The sequence below is a fragment of the Toxotes jaculatrix genome, chromosome 19 (assembly GCF_017976425.1).
Source record: "Toxotes jaculatrix isolate fToxJac2 chromosome 19, fToxJac2.pri, whole genome shotgun sequence".
Taxonomy (NCBI): domain Eukaryota; kingdom Metazoa; phylum Chordata; class Actinopteri; family Toxotidae; genus Toxotes; species Toxotes jaculatrix.
Genome location: NC_054412.1, coordinates 5,615,304 through 5,639,539, shown reverse-complemented (window position 1 = coordinate 5,639,539; position 24,236 = coordinate 5,615,304). Strand labels below are relative to the sequence as shown.

The window sequence follows — 24,236 nt, the reverse complement described above, 5'->3', positions numbered from 1 at the left end:
CATAGTGATGTCATCATGTCCCCACTATTTTAAAGATGCAGTATTGTTCAGTTGTAAAGGTTCAATGACAATGAAGATTGATCTCCCCAGAAACCTTTGTGGAAGAGGAAACTAAAAATGTAACTTCATGCTTCATGACGGTGACATAAAATCACAAATTTTTTCATAATATTCATAACATTTTCTGAATGCACTACTGCAAAAAAATCAGTTGTCACAGAACCTCTATATTTTTAACACAAAAGATGTCACAGCTGAAAACAAACTCAGTGTGTAACTTCAACCAAGTTTTCAGAACTCACTTTAAGTTGCTCAAAGGCAATTTTCTGTCCAATGCAGAGATATGCAAATATGTTAGTTCATCTGGAAACATCTGTCACGAGTTGATCAATGTTTCTTGCTGCTCAATCTCATGTGCTCTCATAAATCAAACAAAAAAAATCTAAAAAAAAATTCTGTGATGCAAGTGTTTATGTACATAGAACATTTTAACATAATATTTGAAAATATTTCCTGTTTCCAAAAATAACATTTCTTTTTAGTTGTTCATGCTGGCATTGTATACTTTCAACCCGTCAGAATCAACCTAAGTATAAGTCCCTGAAACATTTAATGATCTAGTGTTAACATTTATTAGAAGTTGCCTCTAGCCCAGATGCATGAATGTGGCTTGAGCTGATTGGTTTGGTTGCAAAACAACAATAGACACTAAATTCAGTTCCTCCAGGCTTTGCATGCAATTACAGTCGTATACAACAGTTAACTCCAAAATGCATTATTTTTCAATTTGGACCAATTTTCTATTATTAAAAGGCCTACAATCCTCAAAGGACAGATAATGTTCAGTAAAACATGTCACTGTAATCAGGCCAGTGAGTGCAAACTATGGATCAAACACTGTCTGTCTATCTACTCTATTTAAAATATTGGGTCACGTATAATGAAATATCAACAGCTTCTACAATAAATAAAGCATTTCTACCCTACACTTTAAGCTCAGGGCCTCTGGTTATCATTAACAATTACGCTTTGACACTAAAGAAGCAGCCAGAAAACTGGATCACATGAATTCATTGAGAGCATTAGAATAATAATATGCAGCTCAGGGGCGGCAAGAGCAAAGATCTTCAGTGATGAGAGTTCATTACTGACTGTAATTTAATGCGTCTAATTGTTTTTGATTTGCTGAGTGAGCTCATGATTGGTTGTAACTGAGAGGCTGTTTTCTTGGTTGCTCTCTAAAGCCTCTGGCAAGACACAAGACCTCACTGCTCAGAGGAAATCCTGTCCAGTGTTTCCTGAAAGAGACATCGTCTTGAGCTTTAAATTTCTTGTAATGTGTTCAAGTTACATGGTGGTCAATGAGCATACCAACCTATGTAAGTTAATACTTTTTATTATAATAAGAAATAAATGTGTTACAAAACACTTGACACATTAAATAATTAGTTTCCTAATTATTCTCTTTTTAATGAGGCACTTAGGTTTCCTGAACACCAGATTTTAATTGAAAGGACACTAGAAGAGCTCCATGTTTAGTAATAGTTAATTACTGCACACAAGCACACTCGTGTACATGAGCTATAAATTTGCATGGACATAAGCCCTGAAAAGTACAAGGACACACTAATTCAACCCAGTGCGACCTCATACTTACTCTGGTAGACACTGATCATTAAAGAGGGGACATTATGGATAAGAAAAAGTGTCTAGACTTGGGGCAGGGGGGTTCAGCTTGAAGCTAGTTTTCACAGCTGTGATATTACACAATTCAAATAAGTTAAATATTAATGCTGCTCTCATCTTAAACAGGTTTTATGGTTCATGTGGAAAAATGGAAATGAAATAGCTTTTGGTGACACCAAACAACTTTTGGTGCCTCATGGATTACCAACGGGCATATCAAGTTATTATAGACAAAAGACAATACCCCTCATCCTCAAATTCAGGTGCTGTCTGGCGCCGCGGTGGGCATTTTCATGTTGTGGCTGTGTTTAGCCACCACATGGTGGAGCCCTGAACCAAATTAACACAACAGAGGCCAAAACGTTACAGTGATACCGGGACCAACTCTGACACCACTGAATGCTACAAGTGAAGAATGAGAGATAGATGGAGACAATGATTCTGAAATATTCTCTCAGTCTTTATGTTTACTTTTTCTTTTTTCTTTTCTCTTTAATTATACTTGCACAAACACATTTAAAGTGTGAAGTCTAGTAGAACACACTATAACTAAATGAGAAAGCATTACACCAGTGGCTTAAAATAATTAGGTTTCTATTAGATATTTTTATGTCTTTGATGTGTTTATATAATCCATTAATCTTGGAAAGTTACTTCTTTCACCGTGTCTCTCTTCCATACTTACAATTGAGTCAGCTGTTCTGTGTGGTTGTTTTGTTTAGTTTGATTGAACAGCTGTAGTGTACAAGAAAAAAAAAAAACATGACCTCAGATCTTTTTTGCACTAAATCACAACAACAGTGAGGCAGGAGTTTCTAATTATGGATATGTATTTTTGCATGGATCTCGGGAAAACAAGCCTTCAGCTGTTTAGTGCCTTAAAGACAGAGCAACCTTCAGGAAGTAATCAAACTGGTTCTGAAGGGAGATCAACGTTAATGGTGGATGGATGGAAGATGGTGTTACTACAGCAAATACTGGACCAACACACAACAAGAGAATGGATTTAGGTGCGCATTTGTGTCTGTGTGTTCTCGCATCTGCATGCGTGTTGGTGTGTACACGAAGTATTGCTCAAGTAAAACTTGCACTCTTCATGAAAGCTGCTTTAGTGGTCATGATTAGGTATTATTACTCACCTCTTCTTGACCAATAGGATGGCTACCAACACCAGCAGAATAAAGACAAGAACACCAGCGCTGATCCCAGCGATCTTCACCACCCGATCCGTCTGTTTAGCCGGGTCAGGAATGACCTCCGGCTCTTCTGTAGCACCTACAACATAACAACAACAAAAAAGCATCACTATTGTGGCTCCAACATGATAACAGCTCAAACGGACACATACATCATAGATCCCTCTTGGCAAAAGATAGTGTGTCTACAAGAAGCACCAATGAAAACAATTATTAAATATGCCATTTCCATGGGCATATTTAATAAGATAAACGGTATATTGTGCTTATTTAAGACTGTACACCTCAGTGAAAAGCTTCTAAATGACACTGGTTCACACTTATCATCATCACCCCTATCATCTGGCACTAACCTCTGAGATATCATTCACCAAAGTACTAAAAGCTTTCTGAGCTTAGTACTGTTGTTACTGTGTCCAGTGCTGTCATTGTAATGGACACAGAAACAGTAAAAAAAATTGGCTGAAAGCCATTAGCCAATTTCTTAAAAAGCTGCCACCCACCCGGGGAATACATGTGTATAAAACAACTGGTTTGTAGTCTATTTCTATTCACTGAGAAGATAAATATTTCTATCTTTCAATAAGCAGTAGTTTAAGAGACTGAAAATCAAACACAGACTAGCAGCTGAAATGATCTTCAAAAGCTTTATCTTCTGGGTTTTCCTATAGCTGAGTGAGTTTTTGCCAAGAGCTGCATGATATCAGACAATGAAAAGTAAAGAGTGATAATGTTTCTAATCACCCAAACCTGCTGTTCCTGTTCAAATAAAACCAAACCCACCACTGAAAACTTTCTAGGAATCCTAAAGCTTCAGCTGAGTAGAGCTTCTCCTCATTTCTGAAATTTTGATCTCATACACCGCCTGTAACACAAATAATGTGGAATCTTGGCACTATTTTGAAGTATTTACGCAACCCTGGCTGGCAAAGAATGCCACCGAACACAGCCTCAGGAATTATGTGTGGCTTCTCTGAAGATGTCTTTACAAAATGCCCTCACGTCAGGAAAGTGGTAAGAGTGATAAGAAACAAATCCTGATGAGCCATTTAAATGGGAAGGTTTAATCATCCCTGTGCTAGAGATCAGGTAAATATCAAGACTCGAAAACAAAGTCAGAAAACTGCCAACACAAATGCCATGGTAACTATCAGTCATGACACAAAAAGTTCTGTTTGAGGAGCTTATTTGTCTCATAGACTGAAATATTGAGATTCGCAGTAAATTCATTATTATGACTGGTGTGTAATAATAAAAAAAAGAATGTGCTTCTACCCACAACAGTCACTTCTACCGAGCATCTCATCATGGAATATTATATGTATGTGTTTATAGTGTGTTTTATAGTTGGGAATAAAGCAGGTACAGCTTTAGCAACACAAAAAAGCAAAACTGAATATTTACAGCCATGCTAGCAGCTCTTTAAGGTTATACATAGGCATAATGGGGCTACTAGCTAAATGCTAACATGCTCACAATGACAAATGGCTAACAAGCTGCTTGTTAAGCAGGTATACGTTTACCATGTTCACCAAACCTTAGTTTAGCATATTAGCATGGTAGCATTTGCTAATTAACACAACACAAAGTGTAGAGGTATTTGGCCAAAAACCAAAATGTTGGACAAACTGAAATTTGTCACTTTAAATTTATCCCTGAGAAATTAGTTAAGTTTATAATTTCACTTTTTCTTAGTCACTGGGAGATGACAAAGTTTATTCCTGGCCTTCACCATTTCATGGAGCCTGGTCAACTGATTTCAAAACACACATCTTACACAGATTTCTGCTTCTCATTCCCTTTTTTTTGTCACCTGATAGTAAATGTACCGAACCAGTCAACTCTACACACATCTACTACTCCTAGTCCCAGTTGCAGACACACTGAAAAAGACAAAACATTAAAAATAAAAATAGATATTGACTACGTAAATGCAAATAAAGAAATCTGTAATTGACTTTGTCTTGCACTGTCTTTTCAGCAAATTTCAGGTTATCCTTGGCATCATGCTCTCATTGGGAAATGCTTTTCAAATGTGATTTGACTGTAGGTGTCGAAAGTGTCTGCACCAGTGTCGCTGTATATTACTTGTACTAAAACTCATTTCTGTTCCTGATGACTTCAGAGAATTGACTGAACTCCCTGATTTCGTCTGTTTGGAAAATAATTCACAAATGATGTGTCAGGCAGAGTGCACGCAGTGAAGGAATTTAAAGCCTGTTGATCATAGAGAGAAAGTCAATGGAGAGAGAGAGAGAGAGAGAGAGAGAGAGAGAGAGAGAGAGAGAGTGAGAGCATCTGTTTTCATGCTCCTAAGCTCTACTTAGAGATCTGATCTCATAAAGCCAGAATAGTTCATACTGCAACATAAGAACATTATCATGCATTATGATAATCCAAATAATCCAACACAAAGAAGTGCACAAAACTCAACATAATGCAATGCATCTATCAAATAATAATCCACTTCTAATGCTAAATATCAACAAGATAAATATAATCTCCCTCTCTCTCTTCATCTCCCTCAATATTTGTGACGATAGCATATTATTTTGTTATAAAATGTTTCTGCCATTGAAATTTTTGAAATGTGCCCATCCCGCTCCATATCATTATGTAACAGTATTACACTAAAACACAGTGTAGGCCTCAGATTGATAGATGAAACATAAGCAGTAATGTATTGGCCAAAAATATTGCTTTTAAAGCATGAGGTTGAAATTATTCCATATTTTTCTTGTTGTCAGCAAATTCCACAAAAAGACCAAAATGAACAATGTCTCTCTCAGCACTGTCTGACTTCCCAACCTAGTCCATTTGTTCCCACTGAAGGTGTAAATCTTTTAAAACAGGTCATAAATATATAGTTTCTTTTTTCTTTTTTTTTTTTTAAAAAAGGGCAGATATTTTCCTAAAACAGCTGGGCACTGTAATTAATACTCAGACACAAGCACAAATAGTTGGGGACTATTTTCAGCTGCATATTAATATATATTTGGTGTGCTAAAAACTACTTGCAGCAGCGGGATAGTGCATATGTAATAAGTCAAAACAAAACTGCTCTGCCCGTGTTCATCACCAGTGAAAATCACGTTAACTTCTCACATGATTTTCGTGAACATTTTGACATTTTTTCTTTTACAGTAAGGTTTTAGTTAATGATATTTTTGTTGATGGCACAACTGTTTTTTTCTTTTTTGTTTCATTTTTTTCTGTCAGGCCAAGAAACTATTTGGTAATTATACATAAAGGCGGTACCAAACAAGACACCATAAAAAAGAAAAACAAACTTTAAAGGGTTCTGAGTCTGACCTCATAATGTCGGCGGTAGCTCTTAATGTCTGTAAAAATTATCCAGGTCAGTACACTAACACTTAACTCACCCACACAGCCACAAACACACACACACAAAACACCCTGAGGCAGCAATGACAATACACAATACCCCAGATGACCTAATAGGACCACCATCACTTAATCCTCCCTCCCGGATGCACAGTTGAGCACACACACACACACACGCAGACGGACAGAGGGAAAGGAAGGGACAGTCGTCTGACCTCTCTGTCCATTAGTGTGTCTTTCTCCCACTTATAAAAAAAAAAATCTAAAATCCTCTCTAAAGTCTTTCAGCTTCCTCCTCAGGCTGGAAGGACAGAGCTTCATCTCTTTTTGGCAGCTTTTGGGTGAAGTAACCACCAGCTACAACTACAACCACCAGCTATTCTTGAAATATGATGACACTGGAAACACGGTAACTTCCCACATTTTCTCTTATTCTAGGCTGGAAACATGACACCTTACAGGCACAGGAAAGTGACTGAACCACGCCTTTGATCTATCCATTGGGATCTGAGCCTACCTGCTTATGTGTACACGGTCACACTGAACTCTACGACCTAAAGAAAACATGTGAACTATCAACAGGAAGGCCTTGTTTAATGAGAATGTACACTTTTACATACATGCTTTGTGGAGCGACTCTAATTCTTTTTAACCTGGCCCTTATTTTATTTATTATTTAATGTGTATTTTCATAGGTACACATATGTAGAATGGAGCACCACACCACATGCAGTGCCCTTCCCTAGATGGACCTTTATACAAATACACAACCGTAATGATTCATTCTGTAATCATTACAGTGATTGTGCTAAACGTTATGTTGTTTTTATTGCCTGTCGCTTGCACACATTACAAAAAAAAACAAAGTGTTGTTTGCCTTCTAGTTCTACATCACTGGCCAAATAAAGATTAAAATATCCTCTCTGTTCTTTGAAGCTTTATGCCACGAGGCACACAACTGTACAGGAATGTCAATTTCATTGAAAACATGGTCATGTATTTTTCTGTTTATCCTTGTTCTTACACCACACAGCTAAACTCTGATCCATTAGCCACATTTCTAAAAAACCTTTCCTGAAAACAGTGTGTGTGTGCAGTTGTGCAACGTTTCCCGGAGATTAACCAGTCTGATAATCTATCAGCATATGGCTGCTAGTAAAAACATGACATTTAGACTCTGTGCACATACAGGGGATAAGTGTGCACACAAACATACACAACCTGTACACGTTTTCTCTCTCTAACATGCACAAATATCATATGATCATCTCTAATACTCTTAATACAGAAACAGACTCTTCTCTGTCGAACACAGAAGGAAGGGACTGATCAGACTGAACTGAATCTGTAATATCAATCATAAGAAAACACAACAACAAATATCAGATTAACATCAATCATTAAGGGACACTGAGCAATTTAACCACAGAAGATAAGCATAGCTCCCAGACACAGAATACACAAAAATACAGAAAACCCTGGAAACATTTTTTACCATCTGAGTTGCATGTGATCATCAAATTAACACTGAGATTAGGTCTTTTTACGAAGGAAAGTAGCATTGAGCAGTGTACTCTTACCTTTAGTAGCAAGCCTCAGACATTGCGTCTTAGTTTCCTGCAGAAAAAGACACAGTAAGAATGAGAACCAAGTCCACATACAACACACTACAGCATTAACCAAGAGAATGTGAATTTTAAAGTTAAATATTGTACATATGTATTTAAAATATAACAAAAAATGAGAGGTGTATATTCGACTGCCTGCAGTTATTTTGTAGTTTTAAATAGTGCGACGTAGTCTTTTAATGTGTCACTTATAATGTGTGCATACAGTATATTTACTCAGCAGCTAGCAGGTGAGAGCTGTAAGTTCTCTGTGTGTTTAGTGTGTCTTCATGTGAATAAATATTTATTTACCCGCTCAGTGCTGCTAACAGCTTGAAGGTAGATATTGTAGTTCTTCCTTGGAGCCAGTGGAGGATTCCAGAAACCCTGAGGATTAAAAATGAAGTGATCATCAACTTTATAGGAGGCTAAATATGGGCACTGTTTCTACTTATTACCTCTGCTAAAGAGGATATGTTTCCTGTCCCTTTGAGTTGTCTGTTTGTAAGTTAGGAGCATATCAAATCTTGTTAAATTATCAATTAACAAATTATCATGTGCTTATCTCATTCTCAATTCACCATTCATTAACAGATTTCAATTAAATCAGATGAACAGAAAAGTAATGACCATGGAAGATGTTTTTTTGTTGTTGTTGTTTTATGTGCAGATCCAGGAACTAGAACTTGTTTCAAAAGTGTTTACATTATGCACAATTTTGCAATGTTTACATGAACTAATATACTTGAATGAAGAACATCTGGCACATGCATACTGTATGTGTATGTGTACCTGTGTGTATTTTTGTTGCACTACAAACAGTATGTGGCTCAGGTCCGGTAAGATGAGACTTGCCTGATATGTCTTGTTGTCTCCCACAGTGAAGGGAAGCGGCTCAAGCAGGTTGCTGGGGGACAGCTGGGCAGCATAATAATATGGAGATCCACCGCTAGATGCGCTGTGGTAGGAAACTGGAACCTGGGGAAGAAGATTTATTTCCATTAAAAGAAACATGTCAATAAATCTGACGGAAAAGAAAAGAAAGAAATGAAAATTCAGTTACAGTGTTTTTCTACAAATAAAAGCTCTGCTTTATAGGAGTTTGGATCCAACGGTTGACAGAGCAAAATACTGGACATCTACCATAAAATGCCATGTTTTTGTAATGAAAATGTCATGTTAGCAAATAAATACATGCATATTAGATAGCTAGGTTATAAAGGCATGGCTTGTTACATATATGTAGAACAGATTAATAATCACCTCGTAACAGTCAGAGGAAGCCTGGCGTCGTGTCCGCTGAGGATTCACTTCCTCCACTACGATCTGGTATGCGCTGTAGATGAGGAGAGAACTAACAATGTACAATATGCACGCCAACTTCATGCCAAAATTAAGTGATATGGACCTCTAAGTACCTTATAGGTGCTCCCTTGGCCTGGGCAGGTTTGAGTAGGACAGTGATGGTTGTTGCAGTTTCATTCAGAAAGGCCTCTGACCCATCGTACTCATCTATTGTTGGGGCTGAAGAACGAGCATCAGAATCTGTATTAGTCAACGCACATCCCCTTGCTATCTATCTAAATGTGATATTAAAAAATACTTGTGATAATAAGCCATGATAAAGCTTATTTTCTACCTGAAATGTTGGTAGTTACGTTGAGCGTAGTTGCAGGACCGAATCCTTTGGACGTGGATGCTCGTATAGAGAGCTGGTATGTGACACCTGGGTGGAGCTGGGAAAACAGGTGATAGGTGGTGTTTGAAGGCAGAGAGACTGTGAGCCCCGGCCGCTGGAGAGGCACCGAAGGATCGAATGAACGCACACCGCTGTAGCTGATCTGAGGTGTTTCAGAGAGACAAAAAACTGTCTTTAGTATTTTTCCAACTGACCATGTTGTTAGTTTGACTCTACTACTCCTGGTAATACCTCATACTGTATGATGACTCCATTGGGTTCAGCTGGTTCCTTCCAGTAAAGAAGAATTCTGTCTTCAAATGGAGTGGCTCTTAGCGACTGGCTAGGAACTGGACCTGGAACTGTAAACACGTACACAGACAAAATTATACAATTCTGATAAAATGAATAACAAGATTCTGTCCACAAAGTGAAAAAGATGTTAGTAAATACATACAAACAACAGGAATACACACAGCTGTGACTTGTTGAAGTATATTTTGCAGACCTTTCCTATTTAATGCAGATTTCCCAAAAATATCAGCTACACAAGTAGGATGCAACATGCCTTGTTCACTCACATCCTAGCACTAGTCATGAAATTATTTTACCTAATCTGTCAAAGTACCTGTTAATAGACTTATAAACATATAAGCATCAAGGAATTACAGCCAGTTGCTTTTTACTCTGTACCCTTGTTGCAAAAGCTAACATACAAATTAATTCATTATTAAATACAAAAGTGTGTTTTGTTCTTCGCACCATCTTCATCAGTTTGTATAATGGTCTCGTCGCTTTCTTTCCGTCCCTCTGGATTGGTCAGAATCATTTTCAGACTGACATTGGTATAGGGTGGCAGGTTTCCCACCAGGTGGCGTGGTGCTGAGAAGAAAAGGAGAAGGAAAAAAGGTCAGGTCCGCAGGTCATTGCTAAAGTAGGTAAATAAGATTTCTACCACCATTTAGTTACTAGCTTTCAAGGACTCCTTGATATATTTAATATTGTGTTGCACATATTTTCAAATGTAATTTGATGCAACTGAAAACTGAAAAAATCCACCCATCAAACCCACAATGCAGCGTTTACAAATTAAAGTATCATATTCAGTATAACAGTAAAACAGCAGTACAAGTTACAGTAACAAAGCTTTTATCAACAACAATAATATTTAGTATTACCTTTAGGGTCCATGTCCAGGCAGTCAGCCTTGCTCCGGTTGTTGGCAGTCATATAATGGTAACAGATGGTGACGTTAAAGGTGTGACAGCGAGTGATGTTGTAACCCAACGATTCCCAGTCCACCGCTATCAGACGAGACCTGGTCTCGGCAATCTTCAGCCTCTTAGGGGTCCGCATAGGTTCTACACAAACAGGGAGAAGAACAGAGAAAAAAAAAGGTAAACCACAATGGCAAGGAGAAGTGCAGTTAGGGGAAACTATCACCATTTTGTGATGAATTTACACGTGAACTTTAGTGAAGTTTTTAAGGTTAATAATTTCTGTCAGTTACTGTATAATTACCGTGAGTATAGCGTAAATGTACTTTGTAGTGCCAAAAAAAAGACCAAGAACGCTGAGTCAACAATTTGACTCGGTAAATCGAGGGTTTCACAGTATATAATTTACCATTTCCCATCAGCCGAGGGATTTAATTACCTTAACTGGCTCATTTAAGTGACCCCCCCACACAGAAGAGTTACTCCTCAAGCTGTTGTGGCTACCCATTTACCTAGCAGAGCTGCCCTTCTCTGTAAGGAAACTATTATCTTTAGCTATTTCTCAAGCTAAGGAAAGTACATCTCTAACTAGAACAAATATCGCTCAATCACGAAGGCTGTTATTACTCCACAGGACATACTCCGCCATTTACTACTCACACAGCAGTTATCACTTAATCTGCAAGCGTTAAAGCGAGTGGTGTGCAGTGACCTTTACAATCCACTATCTTGGTATGCAATACTGCTGTTTACCACCCCATCGAGAAAAATAGACTAAACCATACCTTACCTTTCAATGACAGTATTAGGAGCATATTTCTCTTAAACTTGGGGCCTACCCCGTCTCATGATTTTGTGCTACCTGTCTTTCCTGTGCTGAAAGTCTTTCTCCACATTCAGTCTGTCCGGTTTCTGGTGTCTTTCAGAAGTCTGCAATCTTTGCAAGAGTTTCAAATCAAGTTCTGTGGGTTTGAACAATCCTGGGCTTGTGATTACAGATCCACCAGTTGCATTTTTAAAGTAATGGTGTAGATGGTGGAGGTGGAGTTAACTGTCAGATAAATCCAGATGAATGCAGTGACATAAAAAGTACGATATTTCCCTGCTTTACAGTTGAGAGGGCAATAGGTTACCATGAGAAAAAAGAAGGACAGTTTGCTCAGGATCAATACAGCCTGTACCAAATATACCTTGATTAATTCTGACACTGATCTTTCAGATTGACTCTAGATATCCCCAGACTAAAGTGGAATCTGTTACTGGGCAACCGTAACAAATTTAATTAAAAATTCTGTTTAGTGTTTCTTGTCATAAACTGATTCACAGTGATAATTATTTTATCACCTGTTGATTTTCCTTCAACTTTGTCTCGCTGTAACCCTCCTGCTTCCTGCTTTATGTCCTTTCAGGATTCTTTAATAAAAAGCTCACCTTAAGTACAGATGCAAGAGTCCCCCCAACCCCTCCTTGTCTCATTCTCTGTTTTTCCCTGGGTCTTCCTCTCTCAGAGGAGACAACACAAGGACACAAAGTTGTTGCGTCTTCTGACAGCCCATTATCTGCCTGTCACTCACACACACAAACAGAGACTCACAGGAACGGCCACTCTCACACTCAGATATTACCCAAACACACACACATATATGTGCTTCAGGTTCTGACCGAATAAAGATTAAATCTGAGAAGAGCACGTATAGGTGTGGGTTTGTGTAGGTGTGTGTCTGTGTGCTAGTTTTAACAAAACTAACTTAATAACAATGCATTGTCAAAGGCAAACACAACTCTCATATACACTCTTACACACTGAGCTGTTAGTGAATGCAAACATGTTGAGGTTTACTAACTCATTTAGATGTAAATAGCTCACTAATAAAAAGTGTGTGTGTGCGTGTGTGTACTTGTAGATCTATCTTTGTCAGGACCAAGCATAGGCCTTGAGGACATTTTGGAAAAGTGAAGGTTAAGACTTGGTTTTAGGGTTCAGGTTAGAGTTAGGTTTAGGTTAGGGTAAGGGTTGGGGTTAGACATCTAGTTGTGATGGCTAAGGTTAGGGTGAGGGGCTAGGGAATGCATGATGTCAATGAGTGTCCTCACAACTGCAGCGAGACCAACATTTGTGTGTGTGTGTGTGTGTGTTAATAGCTTAGGGGTCAGAGCATTTCATTTTTGCCTCAACCTGTTATTTGATGGTTGACATTTAAATAGAGCAAAAGGGAGACCTACTGTTTTCTCCGCCTGTCTCTCCTCTATCTCTGTCTCTTCCTCACTCGGTCTCTTCCTCTCTGTCTCCCTCCCTGTTCAAATCAATACTTGTGATCCTCACTATAAACCTGGCTATTAGGACACACACACACACACACACACACACACACACACACACACACAAACACACACTCACAAAGTTAGGGCATTGTAATAAACTGTATTGATTTCAGGGTCTCTGGATGCTAACACTGTCTCACAGTGATGGTCTTCAACACGGAATTAAAACAAAATATATGACTAGCTGCCTTTCACACACATGCACGTGCACATGCAAATTAAGGTTAGTCCCCCACCCAAGATGCATTGCCGCTTATCTCTATTTACTATAGGGTAATGAAAGCAGGTAGAGAAAGATAGGGGAAGAAACAATGACAGAAAATGGACAAATGAATGGAAGAAAGAAAGAAAGAAAGAAAGAAAGAAAGAAAGAAAGAAAGAAAGAAAAAAAAGATGTGGGTAAAGAGAGTGATATTGAAAGTGAGTAAAGAGGAGTATAAAAACAAAGCAATGAATGGAAAAATGAAACTGGGGCAGTGGGGGACAGATAAAGGGAGCAGAGAGAGAAATGGAGGAGAAAGATGAGAGGGGGAAAGAGAGGGACTGAAAAGAGGAGCGGGGAAAGACGATAACTAGTTTGGAGAATGGCCAGAGTCAAACGGGACCTGGTCCAATGGTAAACCACAGAGGCTGCCTTGTTCTTTTCTCCTCCTCCGGTAGACAGACAAACGGCTGGATTCATGTTGGAACTAAAAGGCTTTGTTCTCCACAGATGGAGCTTTGAAAACAATAACAATACCAATAAACACCAACAATAACACCAAGGACGGCAAGCTTCATATCAGCAGAATCCAGAGGTTGGAATTAAAGAACGGAAAACAAAAGAAAAGGAAATAAAACTAAATGAAATAGAACTACGCTAAGGGCAAAAAGAAAAAAAAAAAACCCTGTCCCTCAACATGAAGCTTTAGGAAGCGCCAAGAAATATACAGTAAAAAGAACATAGAGCAGGAAGAAGAAAGCTTAAAGAAGAAAAGAAAGAAAAGAGGAACGGCGGGGGGAGAGGATACGAGGGGAGGAAACAGAAAAGGGTGACAGGAGATGCAGCTAAATCCAAGTTAATCTGTCCAATTAGTTCCTGGTAATCCTTCCACTGCCATGAGGAAGACAAATGAAACTCCGTTCATTCATTCTGTATCCATCTCTTATTCTCTCTGTATGTCTCTGTCTCTCTCTGGACCAGATTTAAGTACATGAAAGGTGCAAATTTTCACTGCACCATGTTTTCAATTTGCACTTGCAAGTTACATGGAATGGAATGGAATGGAATGGAATGGAAGCAGAGGCTAATTATGAAATAAACTGTCTCATAGAGCTCACAATTGGTATCACTACAATTCAGTGTGGGGAATTTGCTCAAAATCAAGAAGCTCAGAAAAAGAAAACAAATTATACCTCGTGAAACAGAAATACCCATGAATAACATAACATTTCAAAACATCTATTGTTACAAAGAAATATAGGTAAAAGCAACAAGAAGTATAAATTTTACTTATTGTTTTTGCAGCTCAGCAAAGTTCACAGCCACAAATCTTCGTCCACTTGTTTTTGTTATTAATGTTTTGATGTCATTTTTTAAATTAATGGACCATTTTCCTTCTGAGATACCATCAAACATGACAGATGGAGTTCAAGTTTTAAGTTTTCCCCAAATCTACAAATCTGAATGTGCAAAAAAACAACAAAACTGACCCTCGTAAATGATGTGAACCTCAGTAAAAAAAAACACTACATAAACTGCCACAGGCACATGCAAACACACTGACAGATCATTGTTGTAAAACTGACTGACTCTCAAACAAACACACACGCTGAACAGTACTGTGTCTGTAAATCTGCTGGCTGATATTTCAAGGGTCTGACCCTTAAAGCGTTGTCCTGCTGACTGTGTATGTGTGCGTGTGTGTTTTCACATATATAAAGAAGTACTTGTGATATATTGTGTGTGATTCCTACAACATCCGTGGTTGTGTGTCCGGAAATGTGCGCTTTGTGATTCCATTCTTCCATTAATCCAACTGATGCTGAGCTCGTGCAACATAGGAGAAATACTGTGACTCTTCTGAACTGTGTGTGCGTCTGTACATTTCTCTCCATCTCGATACGTCTTAGTGTGTCTCTCTTCTGTGTGTGCTCATGCCTGTGTGACTATGGTTTTAGAGTGTGTCCGTGTGTGTTTGAGCTGTGTGTGTGTGTGGGTGCGTGAGTGTGTGTATATGTCTAACCTGCCATGACCGAGAGGTTTTCAGCAGAAAATTCAGGATTTGGATTAAAAGCTACTTCATCACCTTCTTCTGTCACACACACACACACACACACACACACCACACACACACACACACACACACACACACACTCAGATATGCGCACACAACACACACTCTCGCTAACTCTTCACTTCAAGTTGATTATTTTTCACCCTTCAGACAAGAGCAATAAATCACCACAGAAAAAAAATCGAGAAGAGTGGGAGAGAAGGAGAGACAGAGGGAGCATAAGAAAAGAGTAGAGGTAAAAAAAGAAATAAAAAAAATGTAGAGATGAAAAGAGAATTGAAGGGAAAATGCTGCTTGGTATCACATCTGCAGTGTGTGTGCTTTCTGCTCTGTATTTTATCAACTTTATTGGTTTTTAATTAAACGGTGTTTTGTGTGGTGATAGATTGGGTTTAAGCCCGGTGCTTGTGCACACACTTCACTGTGTGAGTGTGTGAGCATATCCTCATTATATTGTGTTGAACTAAATATTCAGTAAACTACAGGTGGCCGGATCAGACAAACCTAACTAAACAGAAAAAGCTAAGGAATCATTACCATTTAAATAACATTTCTACCCTGTGTGTGTCTGTCTCAATCTTTCAACAAACACACACAAGTCCAAGTGTGTGTGTGTGTCTTTGTGTGTGAGTCTGAATGTGAATGACCCTGTAGCACTGAAATCAGAAAGAGAGAGGTAAAGGTACAGGTAAAGAAAATACCCCAAATATCCCAATAATAACCACTTTGGTTCATTACCTTGTGTTGCACCTGTATATTGTACATTATGTTTATTTATAGTATAAGTAATTATGTCTAATTCATATAGTATTGTAGACAAAGTAGTAGTAGAGTCGTGGCCACACTTGTTAGCCACTTGATTTCAGCTAGTTCGGCCAGCGGAAGCCTCGGACACACATGCTCTAAACCAGCTCAGCTGGAGAAGGACTGTACTCATCTAACTCTCAGCAAGAAGCCAATAAGCGTATTTCCAATAATGCTGAACTATTCCTTTAAAGCATGTCAAATAGAACAGAAAACAGGGTGAGATTATTCTACTTGTTTCAAATGTGAATAAATTCTGTTTCAAAAAAATCCTTTCTTTGTACATCTTAGTAGATTAATCTTTTACTTAATTTAAGAAATGAGCACGTGCTTGAAACTTATTCAGATAAACAGCATAATTTGATGTAATTTTAAATTTATGAGCCTATTTTCCCACTTTCGTCAGATATCAATACGTTATGTGGATTACAATGAGTTAACGAGTTTAACACAAATGTGGTCCTGCATGAGTGAGGAGAAGAAGATTAATTTCCTCTTCCTGTCAAACAGGAAACTGTTCAATACATGAGTCGCCTGAACAAGCCTATGACTTCCTCTCTGTCAATAAACACACACAGACACACATACAGATTCATTCAAACGCACACACACACACACACAGGTTGGCAGACATCAGTCAGCCCCGTGGTTATGAGTTTTCATCTCTCTTTCATTTCCATTCTCCAGTTTCATCATTCTCTCTCGCGCTCTCTCTCCCCCCCGCTCCTATTCTCTCCTCTCTTTCTTTTCCAGCCTTATTGTTTTTCATCATCTCTCCATCGCTCCCTTATTCTGTTTCTCATTCAAGCTCATTGCTTTTCTCTCTGTCTCTTTCTCTCTCATATCAAGTCTCTCTCGCTCACTCTGTCTCTCTCCCTCAGGCTAGCTGTGTTTATATTTCAGTCGTTTATTTCTACAAATGTCAGACAGTGTTTCTGCCCTCCGTCTATTGATCCACAGAGAGAGAGAAAGAGATGGGGAGAGAGAGAGCCAGGCAGAAAGGGGGGAAAAGGCAGCGACAGGGAACGAAGTGGAAAGAGAGATACAGAAGGAGGAATGGGAGATATGAGAGAAAGGAGAAGCATCAGTGAGAAAGAAGGAATGAGGTGAGAGAAGGGGGGAAAAAATCAGGATAAAAAATGAGAAAGGTAGAGAGAGCCTCCAGTATTTTAATCACTCTTTCTCTCAGATCACTGAGCAACCACGGACTGACTCAGGCTCTCCCCTCCTTTCTTCTCCATTCTATCCCTCGCTACATCTCTCTCCTCTCACTACATGCTCACAGTACAAATATCACTCCACCGACTAAAATATAGATACCAAGATAAAAAGAACAACAGTAGATGGACAGATCGATAGACAATCACACAGGCAGAAAAAGCTGTGTGCACAGGCAGACCCAGCTCGACTAAATTTCCAACGTTTCTTGCAAAATCGAGTTGATCATGTTTTAGGTGGACATACATCTTTATAATCTATTTTCACAAAATACATTATTGTAAATGGTGCGATGAAATATATATATAACTGAGATATAGGTCAAGTTCCATTTATCCTGGCTTTATCTTATGACTGTTTCGCTTATGGTAATTACAAAACTGATCCAGTTTCCATCTTGCTTCAGTATCTATGGCCTACCTGCACATTTGGTCCTGGTGATGAGTGGCGGCCCAGGTTTGCCAGTCCCTCCCTCTCCTGGTCTGGTTAGTAAGACCCTGATCTCGTACTCTGTGTCTGGGTCAAGATGCCATAGCTTATAATTAGGAGAGTTCACTGCGTGAGTTTCCGTCCAGCTGCCTGATGTCATACGGTACTCAACCTGAAGGAAAGACGGTCAAATATTACATGTTACTCAAATGCTCACTATTAATAGAAACTCATCCTGAGCATTACTGCAGATGTCAAATTACAAGTTATTGCTTAGAACATACCTCTTTCAATATAATAGGTCCATCTCCAAATATGGAGTTAGCATTGAGCTGAATCAGTAGGTACGTCGGGCCGACGCCTAGCAGCTGGGGTGGGGCGATGGGGTGCGGAGGCTCTGAGGAGAGAAAACAATGGAAAAGATCATAAAAGATGGTTTCAAAGGGCCTCACAAGATAAATGAAACACACTGAAACAAGGTCACAATGTAACAGAAGAGCGCAGTTGCACAATCTCTGTGATACAAAGCCTCATCAGTGTGACAGCTGACGTGAAATGTGTGAAACTCAAATATATATTTTAAACATAATACCAGTAAATAATGACAACTGTACCAATGACTCAGATCATTAGGGACATCACACTGAGGGGCACTGACTTGCTTAACGTGTGGTCATCCAGGGGAGCAGAGAGAAAAAACTTTTCTTGTAAGGCCCACTGTGTTCAGGTCTCAGTAGCTTTTCTTTACTTCCTTACCAACAATAATACAATACAATACACTGTGTTCACAGAGGGCTTTCCCAAACACTTCACATAACAACCTTTATAAAAAGCCACTTTCATCTGGTATCATCACGGCTTGAAGCCACGTGGCTTCATGCACTGATACACTCTCCTTTGCTGTATCGTTGGAGTTATAATGAATTTAATGTTAATGCACACATGCCTTTTCCAGCTGGTCCACATCAAAAGCCTTCCGCCTTTAATAAAAGAAACTACCAAATTTACCAAATTTTTCATCAGTTGATCTGCTTTCCTTTCTCTACATGTCATCTTTCATTGGCATTGCTTTATCAAGGGAAACAGTAAGGGATGATCAGCTTTACCTGCTTGGCTAAGACTGTTTTTGATAAAGAGAAATATTGTGCATGTGTAACCTTAAGTATTACATTGATTTGATTGAATTTGACTGACTGAGCAATGACATTTTTATTTTAAAATTCTAAACATGGCATACGCTGTAGTTTTCATTAAACATACTGTATGCCTCGAAAATTCTGTAGTGAAAAAAAAATACTGTGTATGTACTTGTACGTAAATGCGGTGGATGTGTGATGGTTCAGTCAGTCAGATCAGAGCTAACTGTCACGCATCTGTGGTTGACAAGTGGAAAGCGCAACACACACACACACAACCTTAAAACACTCCGCATCAAAGGTTCATCTACTTGACACATATACACACGCAGACCAATCACATACACTCTCCACACACACATACGCTGTGATCTATCTCACATACAGTAAACCATACAGATTGCATCTCTCTCAGACACATTCTCAAACACACCTCTATCTGTAAGACGATAGGGAAAATGTGATTTTATTGCAATCCAGCTTCAATCCTATCATATCAAAGTGAGTATTATCTGAATTATATTTGCGTGTGTGTGTGTTACTGTGCGTGTTGGTCCATTAATAGCTATATTTTGCATTGCTGCCACCTCTTTTTCTCTTTGTGTGGATGTGAATGAGTTTTTGTGTTTACATTTCTGTGTGTGTGTGTGTGTGTGTTGATTGTGGCTGTCAGAGAGGTGCAGGCTGGGAAGTGTCTTTTTAGCAAAAGATGAAACACTAGTTTGACAGCACATGCGCAAACAGGCACACACACACACACATACACACACTCACACACACACACGCACAGAGACATGCAGACACACACCGACACATGCAGACGGAGCTGAATTCAGATAATGAATGTTGAGGTGACTTCAGAAAACCAACAACGTCAACAACATGTCAGTTTGCAATGCCATCAAATAAACAAAGTAAACAACTTGATTATTAACAAACAAATAAAGAACTAAAACAAAAACTCAAAGATGTATTCAAGCATACAAAAGAGTACAGTAGGCTGCAGCTTGTGTGTTGTCTTGAATATGTGTTTGTGTGCTACTTAAAAGCCTATTGAATATCTAAAATATAGATAATAGAAATAGAAAAGGAAACAGTTAAGGATGTAAGTGGGTCATTATATGACTCCAGATAAAAAACATGCACTGGAACGGATTCATGCTTTTGATTTTCTGCTCCTTTTTTTTTTAATCACTTGTCATTGGTACAGTTGACCTAAAAAAAAAATATAACAAATCATCAATGATGCTGTTTTGAAATGGGATTGTTGTCACCATCTTTTTTATTATTAATCACATATGTGAACCCTCGCATCATTTCTCTTTTTTTTTTTTTTGGGTCAAATGTAAATGTTAATAAAAAAAACACAAATCAACACTGGGAAAATGTCAAATGAGTGTGTGTCGATTCTGACCGAACCCATCCTCTTGATTAATTTGTTTTCATTGTCACTCACTTCATTCAGTGATATTAGCATTAAAAGCTCTCCTGAGGCACTGGAATATGATTTAAGATTTATGATGTAGTGGATAAACATGGCAAAGATGGACAGACAAACAGAAAGAAAGTCAAAGAAAGAAAGAGGACAGGAGGGTTTTTCGCTGGTCACTGGCGCCCACTTGGCGTGTTCTCCTTTGTTGTCCATCGTCAGCAACCTTGTCAATAAAATTTAGCTTTCACAGACCTCTGCTGACATCACTACGGTACTCACTGGAGGACATCTGACCTCCAGAACTAGAGAGGAGTGTGTGCATGGGTGTGCAAGTGTGTTTCAGGCATATCGACGGCCAACAGTGGCAGTAGGTTTTCTGAAGTTCAGTAACGCCTCGAGCTCCACCTGTCACTGTTACTTAGAGTGAGAAAGGGTGTGTGTGCGTGTATGTGTGTGTGTGAGTGTGTGTGATAGGTTAAAAGGAAGAGAAGGACGTTTTGGAAGTGAACCGTTACAGGTTTAAGACAATTGTATGAATTCAAGTCCGTTGTGTGTTCTCGTAAGTCTGAGAAGTGTGTGATTGTGGGCATGCGTGTGTGTGACAGTAATACTGCAGGAGCTTTTTAGGCCATGGCTTGTGTAATGCAAGCTGGCATGGTGATGTATTGGTGTGTGTGTGCGCATGTGTGTGAGATACAAGCTGGCGTGATGATGCACTCTGTCACCGTAGGAACCAGAGGGCAAGGCTTTATTAAAGCTTGGCTCTGACCAAACAGTGGCACAAACACATACACATACTACAACTCAACCTATTTATCACACACACACACACACACATATATATTTTATTAATTAACAGTATTTTCACATTTTTGTTTGTGGGTGAGAAAAAAATGTCTTCAAGGCTGATCTGGGAATCCCATGTTACCCCTCTCATGCTCCCATGATGCACCTCTGTCTACAAAAATGTGCTTCTTTTCTCTGATCTTGACAGCTCCAGCACACACACAGGGAGAAGATAATCGCACATCTCTGTCATCTACATGTTATAAATATCAATAGACCAGGCCTGCGCGTACCTGCACCGAGGCAATCTCACATCACCCAATGGACCACTTTTCAGGCTTTGAAGATGAAACCTGGGTTACTGTCCTACTGCCAAACATTTTTAATGTATACAAGTCATATATATTTTGGCACCCCCCAGTGATTCTTACTTCCATTTTTCTTTTTCCTCAGAATCCTACCTGCTACATGATTCCTCCAGTAATATCCCTTCCCTCATCTTTCTCCTGCCCTCTCAAATTTCACTGTAAATAAATATTAAAATATCCACAGTAAAAACATTAGCAATGCAGCTTAACTCTGTTCATATTCATGGTCATCAATGCCCTGCAGGAACCTCAAAACTCCAACACGCATACTCTCCAAGAAGTGAAATAAACATATTCCCTGTTTCTTTGATTTCTCTCTGGCTCTCATCTCCCATCTGATATTTCTAATAAATAAACATGAGGCTCCTCTCCTTCCACATTCATACATGCAGTCCTCATTCTTTTATTGTGATATCTTTCTAACAACCAGACTCTGGATCAATATTCATAATCACCAATATCCCTCAGAGCTCCAAAAGTGTCTTCTCACAGATTGTGACAGTGGCTGGTTGTCAAGCCGATGCCTGGCCATGAAACGCAATGTGCTCAGTGCGTCTTATTGAACCTGAATACATTTTCATATATGTAGATTGGTCCTATTCATGTTTAGACACATGTCTCCTGCTGTGCAGATTCCTCATCTCGCCCCTCTTTGCCTTCCCATATTCAAAAAAAAGATCTTCACAATAAATAAACATTAGCTGCTTATGTATTCTTACTAAAGCGCCAAGGTCCCATGGAGAAAGTGTGTCTCCAAAACAGCCAGATTTTCTGGACCAAAGAAAAAACAAACCTATTCATTCCCAGTGTGGTTGTAACACTAACCCTGGACGTGTCAGTGTCTTGCTCAAGCGAGAGAGTCAAACCCCTAAACCGGACAGTGTAAGAGCGCCATTATCTGAGCCACACCAGCTAATATTCATATTCATGGCGCTCGCTTCTGCTTTGATTTCTCATTTCTTTCTCCTCCGCCATCTCTTATGCAGAATAATAAACATGACTCTGCTCAGCTGTTTACATATTCAGACATATTCCTGATTCTGATATGGATATTCTTGGGATAATGAGCTGACTATTTACATTTAACTTTCCTTCACCATCTCCACTTCTCTCTTTGCTCACCCTTCTCCGTCTCCCATTTCTCCCCCCTCCTCTCTGTCACTCCCGTATCATTCTTTCCGAATCCCTTTCGCCTTTACCCCCCTCTCTCTCTGCCCTCCTCCTCTGTCTCTCTCTGGGAGATGAATCGAATATGTAAGCTATTGGATGTGAATGAATAAAGCATCCCGTCTCAAACACACATTGGTGACACCTTATTAACCACATGTCAGCTGCACATGACAGCTGGAACACACACACACAGTTTCCATTCACACAAACTCACACACAGCTTACACATGTGCACATAGACACCAATACAGCTGGCTCATTCCCACTCACAAACACACCCACACAGGATGTGCACACACGCACACACACACACACACACACGCGTACAAAACATAAGGCTGATATACACACATCTACATACGCACACAAACTCTCCTCATTAGTCTATATTGTGTGACTTATATTTTATCAGTCAGACACAGTGAATGTGCATTTGACTGGAAAAGTCATTTCACATTTTAAAAGTTACACACAATGCAAAGTTAGTCATAACACAAAATATAAAACTGGGTCAAAAATAACTTTGGTCAAAATCAAGGTCATGGAGAGATTCAAATAAACTTTACAACTGACCATTCACAAAAAACTCTCCCAAACAATGACTGTCCAATATTGACTTAGCAACCTGACAAGCCTTTTATCTTAGCATCATGTATGTAGCCATCAAGTAGCTCATCATATTTATGCAAGTAGCTCATTCACTGGCTAGAAATAAGAAACATGCGTTTGTTTTTGGTTAATCTGCCACTGTTACGACTGTAAAGTGCAAACAGAAAAGCTTAAAAGGCTCAGCAAACAGCCAGTTGGCTTCCAAATATACTGAAACACTTTTTTTTCACTTTCCACTAAGAGCTATCTACTCAAGCAGAGAAAGCGATCTCTGAAAAATATCAAATATAAAATCAGAAGAAGAAGAAAACAGCAAAGAACACAATGTCCCGAGCTGACAGCAAATCAATTAAATAACCTTGAAAACATTTTTTAAAGTCCTCACCTCTGACGATAAGACCTGCAAAGTTCGACACCCCGGAGCCACGCTCTGATTGGGTGACGCAGCGGTACAGATCTTGATCCTGATTAGTGACTTCTTTGAGGTGGAAGGAGGCGGCAAACCGTCTGTGGTTGATGTTTTTGGTCTGAGCCACAGGAATATCTTCTCCGTTTCTCCTCTGATTCGCAGACAGACAAACACACAGACACATCAGGTTCTGAATGGGCTGTGAAGGGTTAACTGCCTTGCTCAAGGTCACAAGGCCACACTGCACCACACACGCCCACTTGCACACACACACACATTCACACGCCCCCCTCTGCCTCGCTGACAGCAGGTTTGAAGGTCATGACTACAATAGAACCATAATGAAATCAGGAGCTATTAAACTCTTAATCATGTTAGCTGCTAGGATGTATGGCCTGGAGTCGCTCTGTGCGCGCATGTGTGTGTGTCTGTGTGTGTATGACACTTAATTATTGGATGTACCAGTCCTGAGGGTGGCACATTTAGTACATTGTTTTATCTCTTTGTGTTTGTCTATTTCTACCCCATTATACTGGGGGCATACAAAT

The 24,236-nt window shown here is 39.2% G+C and overlaps 1 protein-coding gene across 6 annotated transcripts in view; it reads right to left on the bottom strand.

Moving 5' to 3' along the window:
- The window catches only part of ptprk (protein tyrosine phosphatase receptor type K), a 98,673-nt gene that overhangs the window by 19,235 nt on the left and 55,202 nt on the right, over positions 1-24,236 (bottom strand). For all 6 annotated transcript variants that reach the window (XM_041063881.1, XM_041063880.1, XM_041063883.1 and 3 more), the window contains exons 9-21: positions 23,665-23,839; positions 18,063-18,175; positions 17,770-17,950; positions 10,691-10,873; positions 10,275-10,394; positions 9,765-9,874; positions 9,474-9,675; positions 9,253-9,358; positions 9,098-9,170; positions 8,690-8,812; positions 8,147-8,221; positions 7,808-7,844; positions 2,826-2,961 (exon numbers count right to left, since the gene is read on the bottom strand). In XM_041063881.1, coding sequence (XP_040919815.1) covers positions 2,826-2,961; positions 7,808-7,844; positions 8,147-8,221; positions 8,690-8,812; positions 9,098-9,170; positions 9,253-9,358; positions 9,474-9,675; positions 9,765-9,874; positions 10,275-10,394; positions 10,691-10,873; positions 17,770-17,950; positions 18,063-18,175; positions 23,665-23,839 — 1,634 coding nt within the window. The remainder of the gene's footprint in view (positions 1-2,825; positions 2,962-7,807; positions 7,845-8,146; positions 8,222-8,689; positions 8,813-9,097; positions 9,171-9,252; positions 9,359-9,473; positions 9,676-9,764; positions 9,875-10,274; positions 10,395-10,690; positions 10,874-17,769; positions 17,951-18,062; positions 18,176-23,664; positions 23,840-24,236) is intronic.